This window comes from Glandiceps talaboti, chromosome 19 (genome assembly GCF_964340395.1).
Source record: "Glandiceps talaboti chromosome 19, keGlaTala1.1, whole genome shotgun sequence".
NCBI classification, from domain to species: Eukaryota; Metazoa; Hemichordata; class Enteropneusta; family Spengelidae; genus Glandiceps; species Glandiceps talaboti.
The window spans coordinates 20,678,750-20,698,918 of record NC_135567.1 but is presented as its reverse complement, the minus strand read 5'-3'; the positions used below and the strand labels follow the sequence as shown (position 1 = coordinate 20,698,918).

General features: G+C 36.6%; 2 protein-coding genes across 2 annotated transcripts; one reads left to right on the top strand and one right to left on the bottom strand.

Annotated features, from left to right (window-relative positions):
* Positions 1 to 4,056: 4,056 nt before the first annotated feature.
* On the bottom strand, positions 4,057 to 17,444 carry LOC144450294 (ATP-dependent zinc metalloprotease YME1L1-like). The gene is made up of 17 exons (XM_078140892.1): positions 17,306 to 17,444; positions 15,587 to 15,745; positions 14,876 to 15,023; positions 13,963 to 14,079; positions 13,496 to 13,620; positions 13,126 to 13,273; positions 12,238 to 12,312; positions 11,312 to 11,385; positions 10,747 to 10,837; positions 8,735 to 8,887; positions 7,946 to 8,141; positions 7,642 to 7,754; positions 7,399 to 7,554; positions 6,662 to 6,813; positions 6,160 to 6,360; positions 5,384 to 5,470; positions 4,057 to 4,876 (listed from the first exon to the last, which is right to left on the bottom strand). The coding sequence occupies exons 1-17, from the start codon at positions 17,333 to 17,335 to the stop codon at positions 4,733 to 4,735; spliced, it is 2,169 nt and encodes a 722-aa protein (XP_077997018.1). The 5' UTR covers positions 17,336 to 17,444; the 3' UTR covers positions 4,057 to 4,732.
* A 91-nt stretch (positions 17,445 to 17,535) lies between these two features.
* Positions 17,536 to 19,404, top strand: LOC144450297 (kxDL motif-containing protein 1-like). Its single transcript, XM_078140894.1, has one exon. The coding sequence runs from the start codon at positions 17,842 to 17,844 to the stop codon at positions 18,265 to 18,267; it is 426 nt and encodes a 141-aa protein (XP_077997020.1). The 5' UTR covers positions 17,536 to 17,841; the 3' UTR covers positions 18,268 to 19,404.
* The last annotated feature ends 765 nt before the right edge of the window (positions 19,405 to 20,169 follow it).

Below are 20,169 nucleotides of genomic sequence, written 5' to 3'. Positions count from 1 at the left end.
CCGGCTTCTTGTTTCTACGGATAATCTGTACATTGATTTAGTAAAGAATTGTAACAATACAGTTATGAATAAACCACCTGTTTGACTCAAGGTTTTACTTGAAATGGTTGGTATAGGCATAGATGTAGTAGTGAGACACTGTGACACGGTAATACATCCATGGACTATAGGGCATGCTTTGCATCCAGCGCATGTACAATGTGCATTTGCCGACATCGTTACCGTTACGGGAATTACTTAGTAGACTTTCGGGTTTGGGATATCCCATTCGGATTGATCTAGGACAGGACCCTAGACACATTTATATTTAGATTAATTGTAAGTCTGTCAGTGCAATGAATTATATACTTCCGTGGTCAGTGTAAAATCTTACAAATGCTTCATTTTGATGACAGGGCACGTACCTGTTTCCACTCCAGCCAAGTGGAGAACCGTTCATGTTGACTTCAGTAGGTGATGATTTGTACAAATACGCGATAACTTGACAGGTTTCCAAATTTTCTTCATTATTTTCCATAAACTACTGTCTCATTGTGAAAATCTTCCTCTGACAATTGGCAGAGTTTACTATAGTACTGTGACATGTGGACTACAAGTTATGTTCGGATCGGAGCAGACGACAAATATTGAACATCAAAAGTTGGACGCGTGCCAACTGTTCTAGCCCAATCAGATCTCTCGATTTGCACTATCACTATACTGGTGTAATATAATGATAATTTTATTACAACAATAACATTCTCCATCCAACTGAGAGTGTAAACTACATATTAAATCACTTTTTTAGAACCTAAACTGCATATTGATTTGATTATTTTCATTTCAACAATGTCTCTTCAACAGCCCTTGGAATGTCTCCTACAAATACCATAGTCTAAGTCAGTCTGGCAGTTTTTGACTTTACCCCCCCCCCCCCCACACACACACACACACACACACACACACAAACACACACACATTTCACCATGCCTAAAGCACGAACAAACCTCAGTTCACTTGTGCACTTTTCCACAATTATCCCAAGACAGACTTTTATAGTTTTAACAGTTTATTTGACAATTATGTTTTTAAAATACATAACAGTTTTATAAGATTTGAAGTTTTTTGGAAGTCTGCCTTACTTGACTAACTTGGTCTCTATACTTACATACAGTGGACAAGTTTGGGATTTGAAGGGGTAAAGAGGGGTATGGTAGAATGAGAGGGTTGATGAGGTGGAAGAGTATGAAATGGGGGAGGGGTAGTGTTGCAGGAGAGGGTTGATGAAGATGATAGTATCAAATGAAAGAGGTAGGGAGGGAGGGCCTACGGAGGGGGAGGTTGAAGGAAAGGGTTGATGAAGATGAGAGTATCAAATGGGGTGAGGGAGGGCCTAGGCCTATGGAGGGAGGGGGGAGGGTAGAAGTTGAAATTATGAGGGGGAGAAAAATGGTTGAGGATTAGATGGGGAGGATATTAAATGGGGGAGGTGGGATTAGCATTTTTGGAGATGGAGAGGGTTGGATTGTCAAATATATCACAAAGCACTCCAAACTGTTTATAAATATTGGTAACGGCAAGTATGGACCAAACACATAATCTTATAAATTTCATTATAAGCAGTGTACAACAGATATGTATTTTTACGGATCAAAAGATGAATACAATGTTCACATTAAAGGTAAATACCAACCATTTACACGGGTTGTCATGTAAAGCACAGTACACATAGAAAATATAACTGAAATTTTATGCGATTTCCTTTCTGTTACCAGGGTTATAACCTTAGTAAAACACTTAATGTATAGGAAACTGTCAATTTTACCAGATTTCGCCATCTCTCTCTGTTATCAGAGTTCTGGTCTTAGTAAAAACACTGAATGTATTGGAAACTGTCAATTTTACCAGATTTCACCCTCTCTGTTGTCAGGGTTCTAACCTTAGTAAAACACTGAATGTATAGGAAACTAAATTTTACCAGATTTCACCCTCTCTGTTGTCAGGGTTATAACCTTAGTAAAACACTTAATGTATAGGAAACTGTCAATTTTACCAGATTTCGCCATCTCTCTCTGTTATCAGAGTTCTGGTCTTAGTAAAAACACTGAATGTATTGGAAACTGTCAACTTTACCAGATTTCACCCTCTCTGTTGTCAGGGTTCTAACCTTAGTAAAACACTGAATGTATAGGAAACTAAATTTTACCAGATTTCACCCTCTCTGTTGTCAGGGTTATAACCTTAGTAAAACACTTAATGTATAGGAAACTGTCAATTTTACCAGATTTCACCCTCTCTCTGTTGTCAGGGTTCTGGTCTTCGTAAAAACACTGATTGTATTGGAAACTGTCAATTTTACCAGATTTCACCCTCTCTTTTACCAGGGTTCTAAAACCTTAGTAAAAACATTGAAAATTTTACCAGAGTTCACCTTTTTCAGTTACCAGCATGTACATGACACAAAATGATAAAATAATGCACTTTTCTCCAAAACCTGGTCTGACATTTTCATGTAAATATTATCATGAAATACAAGCCTATCACTACAAATACTGAAATCACAAATTGTGAAATTATGTCAAACCAAAAAATCTGATCTCCAAATAAAACCAAATATGTCAAACTTTAGACATTTTTACATCATTTTCTAAAAAAAAGCTATATTTTAGATATCTTTATTGGAACGCTGAAGTAATCACAATTCTTATCACTTCATAGTTCCATCACATTTTACACTTTTCATGTAGAGTCATACCCAAACATTGCAAGTACTTGGTATCACCTCGTGCAACTGCAGTCCTTGGAAGATTCCATTCTAATCAACAAAGGGGTGTCAGCTTTGCTTCAAATAAAAAAGTCTGGTGAGAATAGTTCGATATAATTTACATGTTCATAATAGTTTTACTGAATTTCTTTTCCACGTTTCTAAATAAAGTGACTTGTTTTACCTGGTGCACAATCCAAAGCAAATATACTCACATACGTAAATTAATATATTTTTCTGATATTGAAATTCTTTAATTTCGTAGCAACCTCATTGACCTATATGGAGTACACAGTACAGAATCACAGGCCAATTATTACTCAAATATACCAATTTACATTCATGTGCAGAATTTATATTCAAATTTATGATACTGACTTGTACTCAACAGAAAATATCAACTCCCTAAGATCATGAATAAAGCTATAACCTAGTAACTCCCTAAGATCATGAATAAAGCTAGAATCTAGTTCAGGAGTAGTCGCAGTTACCCAGATTCGCTGCTGGAGGCTCTGCCTACGAGACCTCTCTCGTTTGGGGAGGTCTGATAGCCCAGAGCCCCTAGTGGCAAGAGTCAGCGTAACCAAGACTACATACAGACTAGTCTCGTTTACCCAGACTACCACTGCTGGGGGCTCTGCCTATGAGACCTCTCTTGTTTGGGGGAAGTCTGATAGGTAGAGCCCCCATGGGTGAGAGTCTGGGTAATCGAGACTAGTTCAGGATCAGAGACTTCGAATATTTTAAGTAAATTTGCATACTAAACAATTGTTGTTTTGGTATTTACATATTATGATAATTATTTACACAACTTATAACTCATAAAGCAGCTCAAAGTTTTTTTAGCATTGTGCTTTAATCTATCTTGGTCAGTGATCTTCATCAGAATAATAAATGCCATAGTTAAAGTTGACCACTAGGTGGCGCTATAATCAGCCTATTATAGATGTTGGGTAGTTCAGCACTATTGTGTCTTGTTATCTTGTGATTATAGCGTCTAATGTTGACAACCTTCCTGATCTTTCTGAGGAAATCATGTGGGGTTGTATAAATAATGGAAACAGAAACCCAGTGGTCAACCGTAACCATAGAATTTGTCATTCTGTTGAGAATACCGCCACCTAGTGGTCAGCCGTAACCACAGAATTTGTCATTCTGATGAGAATACCGCCACCTTGTGGTCAGCCATAACCACAGAATTTGTCATTCTGATGAGAATACCGCCACCTAGAGGTCAGCTGTAACCACAGAATTTGTCATTCTGATGAGAATACAGCCACCAAGTGGTCAGTCGTAACCACAGAATTTGTCATTCTGAGGACTGTTGATAAAGACAGCTGAAAACCTCAATGCTAACAACTTTGAACTGCTTGTGTGTTACAACTTTAGTAAATCATTTGATCTACAAGGCTTCTGAGTGACTAAGGTCCTTGGGCAAGATTTGAACCATGACTGCCTCTTAGTCAACCCACCTGTATAATTGGGAACCTGGTAGGATAGAGGTTGCAATGTGAATGTTTTAATCCTATGTACTCATAGAGGCTGCAATGGATTGTATGCTCCACAGGGAGTTGAGGAAGTATAAAGGGCCGTTGTGCCACTATAGATTTTAGCCAGGGGTAATAATTGCAAAGTGCTTTGAGCACCCAGACTGAGTGGGAAAGCACTATATAAAAAACACCAACCAACAACAACCAAGCCAATGAACATTTTTGGCCATTCTGATAATGACTTGTTATCAACACACAATGTTCACTGCCAATGATCTTAAATGATTCAACAACAGACCAGAGATTTACACATATAATGTAATATGCATATTAATCAATACTTCTTTTGTTATTCAAATTTTATGATAATGAGATATCATCACTGTAGAATATTCAAATGCCTTAGATCATTCACTGTATTCAATACCTTAGATTGTGCACTGTATACGTCTCACCCTAAATCTAAAATGTTTTTTTCTGTTGTTTTTTTGTTCTGCTTTCACCTGGTTTGCACACCTTTTCCTTGTAAAATGTCACCAATTTCCTCTGACGTTAATGTTTCATATTTCAGTAAAGCTTCCGCTAGTTGGTGATGTTCCTTAGATCTTGTCTTCAGTAAATTCTTGGCTCTTTCATACGATTCCTGAAAAAAAAAGTGGTGTTCAAAATATGAGTCAAAACGTTGAAAATTGTCATGACTTTCCCCGACTTTTCTTTGATATTACTGGCGGAGGTATAATTATGTTACTCTCTAATATTTCTCCATTCAGCCAGAAAATACTGGTGACCTAACAACTCAGTTCCTAAGGTCACTCATATTTTCCTTGGCTGAACGAAGAAAAATATTGGGGAATAATATGTAAGTAATACAAGGGTTCTAAAACCTTACTACAAGTAGTACTATATAATGTCAATTTTACCAGATTTCACCCTCTCTGTTACCAGGGTTCTAAAACCTTACTACAAACACTGAATGTATATAAAACTGTCAATTTTACCAGATTTCACCTTCTCTGTTACCATGGTTCTAAAACCTTACTACAAATAGTAAATGTATAAAATATGGTGTCAATTGTATCTGATTTCTAACTCTCTGTTACCATGGATACCTCACCTTAATCACTAAAACTGAATAATTTTATAAACATACCCCTATTAATGTTCGTACTTCATTTTCAATCATGGCCTCCGTTTCTGGACTTTGTCCTCGTTTGTCATCATAAGTCATCATACCCAGCTACAAGAAAACATCATCTTATATTTCAAGATCATTTTATAATTCAAAACACAGTTACATGTACAATAAAATACATTAAAATTAGTTGTTGTCAGATGTCATAAGACCACTGGATTTCTGTTTTATACATTTTCAGTACTCCATTTTGACTCCTAATTATTTTTGGGGATGTAAAAAATTCTGTAAATCTATGTCAGACGAAATGAGAATATGGAACGGTCTGCCACTTTGAGTTCCAGGTTCAGTCTTATCCTATACACTATGTAGTGGTGTACCCTCTAAGCCAATTTGATGTGACACTGACACACACAATTTCTAGTGACGCACTAAAATTTGATGTTCACCTATCTCTTATTTTGTGGAAACTTACAAGAAATGCCAGTTTTTATCATTTTGACTCAGAACAGTAAAATTTGGCTATCATTAGAGGTCACCTTGCTATGTACCCAGCAAATGTAAGTATGACCTCTGGCTCAGGTTTCATGTTCCCCTTTGTACGTATCTCTTGTTTGTTTGGAAATCTTGAAATTGTAGTGGTCATTACATTCACGTGTTTCCACTAAGACAAAAAGCATGTTTTAGACTAGTCATAGAGGTAAAATCACAGTCAATTTCTAACGACGTAAGTGTTTATTCAGAGGTAAAATCACTATCAATTTCTAACGATGTAAGTGTTTGTTTATATTTACCTTTTCACTCATCCCAAATCTTGTCACCATCAAATTAGCTATTTTTGTAGCTTGGTCAAAATCACTGCTAGCACCAGTAGTAATCAACTCTGGGCCAAATATCAACTCCTCAGCTGCCCTTCCACCCATACAGATATCCATTTGTGCCAATAGTTGGGATTTCGTCTCATTCCATTGGTCTTTATCCGGTAGCAATGACACCTGGAAATATCAGGAAAACATGGAAATGATGTTATGTCCCTTTGGTCTTTTTATCATTTTGAGATCTGAGTGCGTGACTTCCCAAAATCTGTAAACGATAACAGTAATAAATACAAAACAAACAAGTCAACAAGTCCCGGATCATAAAATAGTAATACATTAAGTTATAACTTAGTAATAATGCTATACTCACAGTCACATGTCCTAGTGTAGGACCTCTTGGCATACAATGTAATAATGCTATACTTACATGTCCTAGTGTAGGACCTCTTGGCATACAATGCAATAATGCTATACTTACATGTCCTAGTGTAGGACCTCTTGGCATTATTGTAGCTTTATTGATACTTGTAGCATCTTTGGTATAAAAGGCAACCAATGCATGGCCACCTTCATGAAATGCTGTAATTTTACGATTCTTGAAGTCTATCTCAGCACTACGTCTTTCTGGACCTGTAGATTATTGAGATAGATTTCATTAGGTCACTACATCTATATAGGTTACGTTTAATGTTGTTATACACTTTATCCAAAATGCATTGTTGATGTTATGAAATGAGTTTTCTACATGTAGGTTGCAAGACTTTTCAATCAAGTAAATAGAGCTGTAGGTGAATTTGATGTTTTTCATTTAACATGTTTAATTTATTTGTCATTGTCCATGATGTAAACTTAGCACCTTTTTTGGTCAATCTTGCATTTAGTGTTTTTGTCTGACCATGTTGTTTGTTTCTTCTTTTTTCAAAAAGTATTTTAAATGTATCATGGATTTTTTGAGTTTGAAATGAATGGGTTGATTCCAATCTTAGCTTGATATGGTCCAATCTTAGCTCGATACGGTCAAATCTTAGCTTGATATGGTCCAATCTTAGCTTGATATGGTCCAATCTTAGCTTGATATGGTCCATATTTGTCCAATAACAATCCAAATAGTGCAGAACAATCAAAATGTTTCTGTCACTACCAAAGCTTATTTCAGCATCTTTTTCTGAGATGGTGAAAAAACAGACAAATTTTAAATTTCAAACTTTCACTTACCCATAAGTATTTTATCCTTAGCAAATTCCAAGTCCTGCATGTCAATAAAAGACTTGCCATCACCTGCTGCTTTGACAGCTGCCTGATTGACAAGGTTCTCCAACTCAGCACCAGTGAATCCTACAGATCCCCTAGCTATATTCTCAGCATTCACATCTAGAATAGAAAACATGGAATGTTCAGACAAGACTCCTTAACTCAGCACCAGTGAATCCTACTTTATACTGGAGACCCAAAACTTACCTGGGTGAACTTTGACCTTTCCAAGGTAGAGTTGTAAGATTTCAAGTCTTCCCCTGACATCTGGTTTAGGTACAATGACTTGGGTATCAAATCTACCAGGTCTTGTCAGTGCACTGTGGGTAAAAATGAAATGAAAACAACATTATTGAGCTTCCAATCTACCAGGTCTACCAATCTACCACTGTCTCTCCCTGTCTGTCTGTCTGTCTGTCTGTCTGTCTGTCTGCCCGTCTGTCTGTCCCTTTGTATCTCAAATCTATACTGTATGTGCGTATAGTTCACTCTATGAATACAATGTACTTACGTATCTAGTGCCTCTACAAAGTTTGTAGCTCCAATCACAATAATGCCTTCATTCTGTTTGAATCCATCCATCTCTGATAATAATTGGTTTATAGTTTGTCTGGAGTATGGATGTAGTGGTGAATTAACTCTCTTACCACCCACAGAATCTAACTCATCTAGAAACACCACACAGGGTGTATTTATTTTGGCTTCCGCTGAAATTACAACAACAAAAGCATTAGGAGATTTTTATAATTGTCTGGAGAAGAAATTTCGTAAACTTTGTCTCCATTTTTATCAAGTTGTGGGTGTTATCTAGAAGACTGTATGTAACATGTATATTTAATATCAGCTGCCATTGTTTGGCGAGTTTATTTTACTTGCAAGAGAACTGTCATTTTTGGCGAGTTTATGTTACTTGCAAGAGAACTGTCATTTTTGGCGAGTTTATGTTACTTGCAAGAGAAAAATGATTACAATACTGAACACAGCTGGGTTGTTTAAGAGGAGAGAGTTTTGTTTATGTTACTTCAGTTAGCAAACAGAAGGAGTTCTCTAGATGACTGTGTGTAACATATATATTTGATGTCATCAGACCTTTTGACAAGTTGACGTTGTTTTGCTTGTGAGGGAAAAGTACATTTACTGCTAGCTGGGTTGTGAAAGAGGAGAGAGTGTTGTTTACATTACTTCAGTTAGTAAGTCTTCCCTCAATTACAATCCTGTTGTGTTCAGCAGTACTTACCAAACAGTTCTCTAACTCTACTACACTTACCAAACAGTTCTCTAACTACTCTACTACACTTACCAAACAGTTCTCTAACTCTCCTTGCTCCAGATCCTACAAACATGTTATCAAATTCTGATCCTGATGCATAAAAGAATGGTACATCGGCTTCACCAGCTACAGCACGGGCCAGTAATGTCTTACCAGTACCAGGAGGTCCTACAAGTAGCACACCTATAGAGCAAATTTATGTATTCATAAATCATTACCTTATATGGAAATTACACCTATAGAGTAAATTAACATATTCATAAATCATTACCTTATATGGAAATTACACCTATAGAGTAAATTAACATATTCACAAATCATTACCATATATGGAAATTACACCTATAGAGTAAATTAACATATTCATAAATCATTACCTTATATGGAAATTACACCTATAGAGTAAATTAACATATTCACAAATCATTACCTTATATGGAAATTACACCTATAGAGTAAATTAACATATTCACAAATCATTACCATATATGGAAATTACACCTATAGAGTAAAGTAACATTCACAAATCATTACCATATATGGAAATTACACCTACAGAGCAAATTAACATATTCACAAATCATTACCTTATATGGAAATTGTAAACATGATATCTCAAATAGTGCATTGTATGAATGTAATGGTTTTCTCTACATAAACATGAATTAATCACAGTTGTAAACAACGTTTGTATTAAACCACAATTAGTCCAGTCTGAGTAGCCCAGAGACTTGTCTTGGTGTTACTATCTTAAGAAACTCTCTACACCCAGAGACTTGTCTTAGTGTTACTATCTTAAGGAACTTTTTACACGCTGTCTTGCCTTGAAGAAGTTGTCTACACCCAGAGACTTGTCTTGGTGTTACTATCTCAAGAAACTCTCTACACCCAGAGACTTGTCTTGGTGTTACTATCTCAAGAATTTCTCTATACCCAGATACTTGTCTTGGTGTTACTATCTCAAGAAACTCTCTACACCCAGAGACTTGTCTTGGTGTTACTATCTCAAGAATTTCTCTATACCCAGAGACTTGTCTTGGTGTTACTATCTCAAGAAACTCTCTACACCCAGAGACTTGTCTTGGTGTTACTATCTCAAGAATTTCTCTATACCCAGAGACTTGTCTTGGTGTTACTATCTCAAGAAACTCTCTACACCCAGAGACTTGTCTTGGTGTTACTATCTCAAGAATTTCTCTATACCCAGAGACTTGTCTTGGTGTTACTATCTCAAGAAACTCTCTACACCCAGAGACTTGTCTTGGTGTTACTATCTCAAGAAGCTCTCTACACCTAAAGACTTGTCTTGGTGTTACTATCTCAAGAAACTCTCTACACCCAGAGACTTGTCTTGGTGTTACTATCTCAAGAAACTCTCTACACCCAGAGACTTGTCTTGGTGTTACTATCTCAAGAAGCTCTCTACACCCACAGACTTGTCTTGGTGTTACTATCTCAAGAAGCTCTCTACACCTAAAGACTTGTCTTGGTGTTACTATCTCAAGAAGCTCTCTATACACAGAGACTTGTCTTGGTGTTACTATCTCAAGAAGCTCTCTACACCTAAAGACTTGTCTTGGTGTTACTATTTCAAGAAACTCTCTACACCCAGAGACTTGTCTTGGTGTTACTATCTCAAGAAACTCTCTACACCCAGAGACTTGTCTTGGTGTTACTATCTCAAGAAACTCTCTACACCCAGAGACTTGTCTTGGTGTTACTATCTCAAGAAGCTCTCTACACCCACAGACTTGTCTTGGTGTTACTATCTCAAGAAGCTCTCTACACCTAAAGACTTGTCTTGGTGTTACTATCTCAAGAAGCTCTCTATACACAGAGACTTGTCTTGGTGTTACTATCTCAAGAAGCTCTCTACACCTAAAGACTTGTCTTGGTGTTACTATCTCAAGAAACTCTCTACACCCAGAGACTTGTCTTGGTGTTACTATCTCAAGAAACTGACTAGACCAAGCCAAGACTTATTAACACTGTCTTACTCACCTTTAGGTAATTTTCCACCCAAGGCTGTATACTTTACTCACCTTTAGGTAATTTTCCACCCAAGGCTGTATACTTCTCAGGGTCTTTTAGAAATGATACGATATCCTGTAGTTCATTCTTAGCTTCCTCCACCTGTCATCCAATATCAAATTATATAATTAAGTACTATTATTTTCATAGCTATGTGTCTAGCATTAAGTATTATCATTTTCATAGCTATGTGTCTAACATTAAGTACTATCACTTTCATAGCTATGTGTCTAGCATTAAGATTTTTTGTCCAGCAAGTTACTAAATGAACAAGTATATAAATAATTTCTATGACATCATTAGAAGTTGTGTAAATTTACCCTCTGACATCACCAAAATATGTGTAACTTACCCTTTTGACGTCATCAAAATATGTGTAACTAACCCGACATCATCAAAATGTGTAACTTACCCCTTTGACATCATCAAAATATGTGTAACTTACCCCTTTGACATCATCAAAATATGTGTAAGTAGTTACCCCTCTGACATCAAATATGTGTAACTAACCCCTTTGACATCATCAAAATATGTGTACCTTACCCCTCTGACATCATCAAAATATGTGTAACTTACCCCTTTGACATCATCAAAGCTGACATTCTTGACATTCATAGTATCAACTTGGGCAGTAGTGATTGACACCCGTGCTGTAGGGATGTACAAATATAAAGAAAATGAACAAGAATTTTTACAAGTCCACTTAAAGAATAGAGTTCTTCCAACAATATTCAAAAGTTTACAGCTTACAAGTATAAGTTCGTGTTTGATTTTAGATTCAAAATTTTTAGGTATGTTTCTGCATGTTGTTCCTACTTCTTAGAAAAGTTTCCATTCCACAAAAACTACGAATACTTTAATACCAATTAAATTACTTTTTAAAATCAACTTTTAATTCTAGTGTTATTCTCGGCAAGTACAAATAGTTCTGGTTTTCTCCATTTTAAAATGTAATTTTTATTTACAAACTTATGAGGTATACCAATTTCATGACTCTGTTTTCTACAGCCATGTAACTGTGGTATCCATGACAACACATTTCATGTCAACATCTATAATAATGCTTTATTTCCCAGATACAAAAGGCATAACAATAATAATAATAATAAGATACAAATACATAAAAAAATTCATACAATAATTTCAACAAGATAGGAAAATGGGAAAAATGGAAATTAGTTGTCTAGCAACTAGTCAAGTCCGTTCCTGTTTGTTTAAGTGTCTAACAAAATTCGACAAATATCTTTAGGCAAACTGTTCATATTTTCTGAAAATAAATGTACACTGGATTTCTTCATTACCGGGGTCCAATATTTACAAGCCTTCTGTCAAGAAGTTCAAAAATGTTTAACACTGAACTTTACAGGTGTAACAAGGTCTCACTGAAGTAAGGCAACCATATGTGATACTCCCATTGGGAATGACTATAACCATATGTGATACTCCCATTGGGAATGACTATAACCATGGCAACTAGAGTACAAAATATGCTAAGTACTTACCTATAATGGATAGCTTATAGACACAATAAAGGATAATGGCGATTAATATGATACTCATCCATCGACTGTAGTTATCTGTAAGAATGATTTGAAATCAGAGTTGTAAGTATTAATGACTAAGACTACACATCTAGTGATAAAATACTCTCTCTTATTTGTTGTCGTGGTCTTCAACTACCATTTGTGGCATTGTTTAGTTGAAGACATAAAGGGGGTTTCCTCAACATGGTAGTGACCAATTCGATGTAGTGTACACTGCACTATTTCTTTTTGGCTGTTACGTTTACTGTCGTTTGTCCTTTTGTGAGTGCTCGTTACATACATCAATCTGATTAAAATCCGATGTAGTGTACACTGCACTATTTCTTTTTGGCTGTTACGTTTACTGTCATTTGTTCTTTTGTGAGTGCCTGTTACATACATGTATATCAATCTGATTAAAATCCGATGTAGTGTACACTGCACTATTTCTTTTTGGCTGTTACGTTTACTGTCGCTTGTTCTTTTGTGAGTGCCCATTACATATCAGCTGACATAAAACCATAGGTTTTCCCGACCACAATCTTGTACTTACGAGTAGCCAACCAGAATCCATCTTACAATATAACACTCAACATTCGCAATTGAAAGAAAGAGAACCACCCAACAATAATGATCACATCATTGTCTGCACTCTATGCTCGAGCTTCTTTCGAACAGATTACTCTGAAGTACTATACCCGTATGTTTTGGCACATTACAGCGTTCTCAATCATTGAGTCAATTCATTGGTCTTCCCTCCATCGCTGTCTCTTTCTGTTAGTCTCCGTCTGTCTGACCCTCTGTCCCGTCCCTCCCCCTCTGTATCTCAACTATAATGTACATTATTAAAGTCGTCCTTACACTGACCTGATTTCTTCATTTCCTTCTGAGATCGAAGATAACCGTCTACAAATCCAGTCTTGAATGAATCTCTTTCACTATCCTGTATCTTTTCTGCCTTCAATGCTTTATCTATCTTCTCTGACAATTGTTCTTTCTCCTTAGAACTTAAACTCTAATGACAAAATCATACAAAATCTATTCAGTACAAACCATGCAGTAATTATGATAGTTATCAATTGATAAAGTTTATTACACCAAGTTGTCTATTTATGATTTATGCAGTCATTCAGATTGCATAGAGAGGTGATATCAGGTAACATATTTACTTACTCTAATGAGGTTCCACATACTCTAAAAGAATGTGCTGTCACGGAAAAGAGAAAAAAATACCAACCTGTAAAATACCATCCAAACTACTTGTAGCTGTATCTGTATTAGTGTCTACTTTAAGACTTGATGTTGTCAGTCTGGATACTGTAGATGATCTTTTAGTTTTAAATCCTCTCCTTTGTTCAAATACTGAAATAAAACAAAGTAACTGTTAGTTTGTAATAGTTGTAATATGGTTTGGTGTTGGTGTACTGGATTGACCACAAGTCTGGACAATAGATTGACAAGAACTCTGAACATATTAGGTGTAAATGTCTGCTACTTTGAAGTAAAGCCCACAAGGTTTATATCATGTTGCACCTCACAATCACTTTCACCTGATTTGAATATCAATGAGAAAGTAGATGTGAAAGTAAGACAGGCATGCAATTCAGTGTACTTCCCTTACACCAGTGATTTCATTGTAGGGACTACATTATCTATAGCTGTTGTACTAATGTTTAGGACTGTGTACATGTAATGTCAACGTACCTGATGTTGGCAGCCAGTGAGTTCTAGGACTATTTTGAACTGATGATAGTATGTTGGTAAGTATATGTCTGGGGTTTACTCCATGGTTTGCACTGTAGAGATTTTGTATAGTAAAACCTGCAAATGACAATTATAACAACTTATTTTACAATGCACAAATAGAAATAGTAACATAGCAACCAGTGGTCACCAGTATTTAAACAGCTGGCTGAACTTAATATTCATACCATTCCAAGACAAGAAGATAATTTTACACGACTATAGCTACTGTCTTTAACTTCATGCCATTATTTATATACACAATCTCAGTGTAAACTTGAATTTGAACAGAAAATATAAGAGCTATCGGCTGATCATGGTACATCATGACAACACACATTTACGCCATTGGTGTATGTAATGTGTAAATGAAATTTGAGACAATTCATTCAATATTATTACTATTTGACTTAATTTTACATTATTTCATAATTACAATTATAATCAATAAATCTTAAACACAATGTCTGGTTCAACAAAATTCTTACCAACATCATTACATTTTATCATCTGGTTCAACAAATTTCTTACCAACATCATTACATTTTATCATCTGGTTCAACAAAAATCTTACCAACATCATTACATTTTATCATCTGGTTCAATAAAATTCTTACCAACACTGCTATATTTTAGCATCTGGCTCTCTACAAAAATCTTACCAACAGCTATATTTTATCCTCTGACTCTCTACAAAATTCTTACCAACACTGCTATATTTTATCATCTGACTCTCTACAAAATTCTTACCAACATTGCCACACAACCTTGTCTGACAAAATCCATATCTGTATCAGTAAGAATTTCATTTCCATAGACATGGTATGTAGTCTAATAGAACTCAAAGTAGTAGAGTTCCTTTAGAGACACTTACCATATTTATTTTCAAAGAATGTATCAGCCGAGACATGTGACGTGTGCCAATGAGATGATGTCATAGCTTTAGTCACTGGTAGTTGACATTCTGATAGCCAATCAACTGGTAGGTTATCTAAACCTAATTCTGATAGATTGACTTTCACCTGTAACAGAGTATATGATTGGTAGGTTATTTAATCCCAACTCTGATGTATTGACCTGTAACAAACTATATCAAAAAAGTTATCAAAAATTTACTTTGTGAAGTGCAAAGATTTTGCAGGTTCCAGCCCTGTTTCTGAATGGCTAAAATCCTTGGGCAAGATTTGAACCATGATTGCGCCTCAGTCCACCCAGCTGTATAATTGGGGACCTGGTAGGATGGCTAAAGCACACCATAGGCTTTGATGAAGTTATTTAAATAAGTCTTCAGTTTTGTTTTGAAACCATCCAGGTTGGAGGCTTGGTGAATGTCAGGGGGGCATAGAGTTCCATAGTTTGGGAGCGACACAGGCTTGGTGAATGTCAGGGGGGCATAGAGTTCCATAGTTTGGGAGCGACACAGGCTTGGTGAATGTCAGGGGGGCGGGGGGGGCATAGAGTTCCATAGTTTGGGAGCGACACTTAGTACTACAGTGACCACACAATTTGAATCATCTAAACACTACTCTATCTTACTTACATTTTGTGAACTTTCTGCACACAATGTTTCCTCCACTGATGTCACATTCTCTACTTTGGTCTCGGTTAGTTGTTGTTTGACATGTTGTTGTTGTTGTTTTTGCTGTTGTTTACTTGGTTTGAATGCTGATGCACATGTTGTGACTGTGTTCTTCAGAGAGTTGCAAGCTATGGCTAACTGAGCTAATGGCAGACTTGCCAATTGCTGTAAAACAAGTCAAATACAAATTATGGTAATTATATAAAAGTAATTTTAGTAACCAAATACTTCGTACAGAACTACAGGTCTGGGGAAAACTCTACACCTGTAAGGAATAATGCTAATTTCTCAGACAGCTATCATAGTTCAATGTAATAACATTGTCGTATATCACTTCAATTGAAGATTGCTGACATAACTGAAGACTGTATAATCGTGAAGACTGTATAATCGAATAATTTTCTAGTTGTGAAAATATCTAAGTTTACAGTTATAGTTTTACCAAATAAATGTGATATGCTTATTTTTCAATGTTTGTATCGAGTATGACAACACTGACTAAGTGAACCGAATATTGGAAGAAACTTCTCCACTTCCTCTCATGAACTTGGAATTGAAAGTGTCAATTTCTATATATTAGTAAACCCTTACACGTAAGTGCCAGGCCCTGTGATATAAACTAAACACAGCGGCTGATGACCACTCAGACATGAACAGTTTACATGAGGTATTGATCAAAAATGGTATTGTCGTCGATATTACAAATGTGTGCTGGGAATAGCAACATGTTGTAGAATATTTCACTCGTTTTATGCAGTAAGATGGTTTGTTAGAATTCAAAATTTGTTACAATTTAAACAAACACCAGTGTGGTGGCCGGGGGGGAACATGTGCTATTGAACGTGACTTTTCAAGGGAACATACTGCGCTCCAGACACTTTCATCAAAATATACTTCGGTACGATACGATACATCCAGAAATACGGAAGAACAGAAATACACGTTTCAGGAAATGCGATTTAGGACAATATTCTTCCGATCTGGCGACTACGTAAATGAACACACACTCATCCCATCTTGCATTAGTCCTGCTTCCATGACGGTGCACGAGTCTGTATTACTGACTTGACTCTAAACACCGTCATGCAAAGAGCAATAGAGTTTGCCTATTACTACACCGCCAGCAAAATGTACCCGCGCCAATTGCAAAAGAATTACCTACCGACCGATCAAATATTTGCAACCGATCGAATATCTACGCCATTTCGATTCCTCTGACGGTAGTATTCCCTGCTCAGATCACAAAAAGCGTCGAAATCGGACCTTTTCAAGTGCGAACTGCAACATTCAAGTAACCCTCGTAACACCGCCACATTTGATATCGTCGAGTGAATGAATAATTACCCAGAGACACTTGCGCCGACGTACGTAAGGAGAAGTGATTAAATTTACGATAGAATTTGAAAAGTTCCGATTTTGATAGTTTTGGTCATCTGCTATAGGACTTTTGCAGTCAAAATGAGGTAAACCGACTAAATAATAGATTTATTGCTAATATTTGACCACTGGGCGATTTTATTCCTTAGTTACCGGCATTTTTTGTAAGTCCGTATTTCACGGCTGGCTCTTCGCAGGACGGAGGGGGAGGGACAATTGTCAGAATCGAGTCCCGAATTCCTCCGTATGCAAGCAGGACTAATCTTGCATAAGCTTGTCGTCGAGGTCGTGTACACATCACTGAAATGTCGAGTTTTTCGTATATTTTTCAGCAAATATATCTCTTACCTGTGGATGTAGGGTACTCAGCGCAGACATGAGAATTCCTTGTTACTCTCCAGCTACATAAAATTTCAGAAACGCTAAGATTTTAGTACAAATGATTTAAATACATATCAACTACGTAAGACAAAAACTTATGAAATTAGACGATCGTTCGTTCTTCTTTCCTCACGTGACCAATATAGGTCGCATGTTGGCGCTTTTTCCGGTTAATAGTTCTGAACTTCCGGTCATCATTCGTCGATCAACTCCACAGTTGTTCTGCAAAATTCATCTCGGAATGTTGGTTGAATCAGCGTTATTTGAGGTCGTCTGAGACGTTTTTCGGGGTGAACTGATAAATATTTCTCATCGTTTGCCTTTGGTGAAATATTTTCTCGCATGATAAGTGACCTCAAAATGAACTTGGGTGTTAACTGTTATGTTATTCCGATATTCGTGGAATAACTGAAAGGCGTGTCAAATTTGTTGCCGTTCGGGATTAATTTTTGAACGCAAGGATCTGTTGAATGGTGTGGACTTACTAGGTAACGGTAGACATAATGGAGGGTCAAGAAACTGCCAGTAGCAGCTCAACTTCACAGTCAAACACCCAGACAGAGGAAGTGACGTCAGAGACTCCAGGGTCGGATACTTTCGTTCATTTAATGGCTTCTCTTGTCAACAAAGATGACGTCACTGAAATTGTATCAACTCAGAAACATATGCTGAATCGCTTTGAAAAGACAAACGAGATGTTGAGAAGTTTTAACAAATTATCTTCCAACCATTACGATGAGAAAATTGAACAGTTTAAAAACCACACCCGAACTCTTCTGGATATGAAGCGAGACCTGGATATAATATTTAAACGAATAAAAACTCTCAAATCACACGTCTCTAAACACTATCCAGATGCAATTTGTTCTGTTGAAGAAAATATTGTAAAGATGGGGTTAGAAAGTGAGAAAGAGGATGGAGGAGAGTAATCCTGGTTGCTAAGATACATCAATTGAGGATGAAGAGATGATGTCATCGTTGCTTAGATACAGTCTGATGATGAAGAGATGATATCATTGTTGTTAAGATACAACAAGAATGAGGATGAAGAGAAGAATTATTGCTGCTCAGAACGTTGGGGATGAAGAGACATTATTACAGTTGCTATGATACATCATCCAGACTGCTATTATGTGTATGTTAATTATTTAGTAAATGTACAGTGCAGTTGTCCATATGTTGATTGACCAGTGGATAGGTCAACACACTTTTGGTCTGTATTATGAATACAAGAGACCTCAGTCCATAGAACTTAGCCCATGTGTAAATGAATTGGCCTGGTAGACTTGTGTATTAATGTTTATTGCTTTAGGGAATGCTTCTATGCAAAATAATATAGACTGCCAAGAGGCTTGGAGAGTGTGAGTATTTTTATAAACCACAGCCTACCATCAAAGACACACTATTAATGTGTCACAGATGAATAATAAATTTGTCATTCTGATGAGGATCGTCGACCAAGACAGATCAAAAGCTGAATGCTAAAAAACTTTGAACTGTTTGTGTTATAACCTTTGTAAATCATTTGATCATATCTACCAAGCTGATCAACATTTTTGGTGCGTCTACTTTGCAAGAATGTTCGGAGAGGTGATTATAATCATGTTACAAACCATGAACTGATCTGATGTCTGTTAACTAGACTACTAGACTGTCATCAGGCGTTAGTGCATTTTTTGCTACATTTTATCTAAAACTAAAGTCGTCGCCTTGCTCCGATCCGGAGCAATACTATAACTGCGTACTGATCAGTGAGTGCCGGAGGCCTTCAGCAATCGCAGTTCCTATCAGTACCCATAAGTATTCAGTACTATGGAGCGAAGCGACGACTTTGTTTTAGATGAAACGTAGCAAAAAAGGTACTAACAACTGTCGACAGTCTACTAGAATACTGATAAATCGGAGCATTCTATTTACCCTCAAAATTTCCCTCATCTGTTTAGAAAGCATCCACTCTAAGCTACATAACTGCATGTATAAATTGTTGACATATTAATGTGTATTGTTCCATATCTTGGTGTTAACCAATAGATTGCAAATAAAATAATGAATTCAAAAAATTAAAAACTGGATAAGAATCACTATTATTGTGTGCATGCTTCTGAAGACATGGTTCTCCCCAGCTCCAAATGAGTGCTGGTTGGTCAGGAAATATACACTGGCATAAATATTAATTAAATAAATCAATATAACAAGATTTGAATCACATATTACATTGAGGTATGTGTGCAACACTAATAGAAGTGTCAACCAGTGCTGATCAGTATGGGGAGAACCCTGATGTGTTGTTTGGTACTATCAAGTGCTGATCAGTATGGGGAGAACCCTGATGTTCAATGTTGTTTGGTACTATCAAGTGCTGATCAGTATGGGGAGAACCCTGATGTGTTGTTTGGTACTATCAAGTGCTGATCAGTATGGGGAGAACCCTGATGTTCAATGTTGTTTGGTACTATCAAGTGCTGATCAGTATGGGGAGAACCCTGATGTGTTGTTTGGTACTATCAAGTGCTGATCAGTATGGGGAGAACCCTGATGTTCAGTGTTGTTTGGTACCAACCAGTGCTGATCAGTTTGGGGAGAACTACTTTCTGAGTATCGTACAAGTGACTTCTGGTTAGACATGTTGGGGTGTGTATTGTGTGGGTGGGTGTGGACGTGTATGTATGTATGTATGTATGTTTTGTGTGTGTGTGTATACATGTTTGTATGTTTTTGTATGTATGTGGGTGTGTGTATGTGTATGGGTGTGTGTGTTTGCACAGGGTATAGGTATGCGGCTGAAATCTTATAAGCTTATAAGACAAAATAAAACATCAGTAAAGGTTAAA

Excerpts from the sequence above, each read along its gene's own strand:
- LOC144450294 (XM_078140892.1), bottom strand. The coding sequence starts at position 17,335 with ATGTCTGCGCTGAGTACCCTACATCCACAG. Across the intron at positions 8,888-10,746 it reads GGGTGGAAAATTACCTAAAG|GTGTGCTACTTGTAGGACCT; the intron begins GTGAGTAAAGTA and ends TTTGCTCTATAG. Across the intron at positions 7,755-7,945 it reads TTTGTAGAGGCACTAGATAC|TGCACTGACAAGACCTGGTA; the intron begins GTAAGTACATTG and ends TTTTACCCACAG.
- LOC144450297 (XM_078140894.1), top strand. The coding sequence starts at position 17,842 with ATGGAGGGTCAAGAAACTGCCAGTAGCAGCTCAACTTCACAGTCAAAC.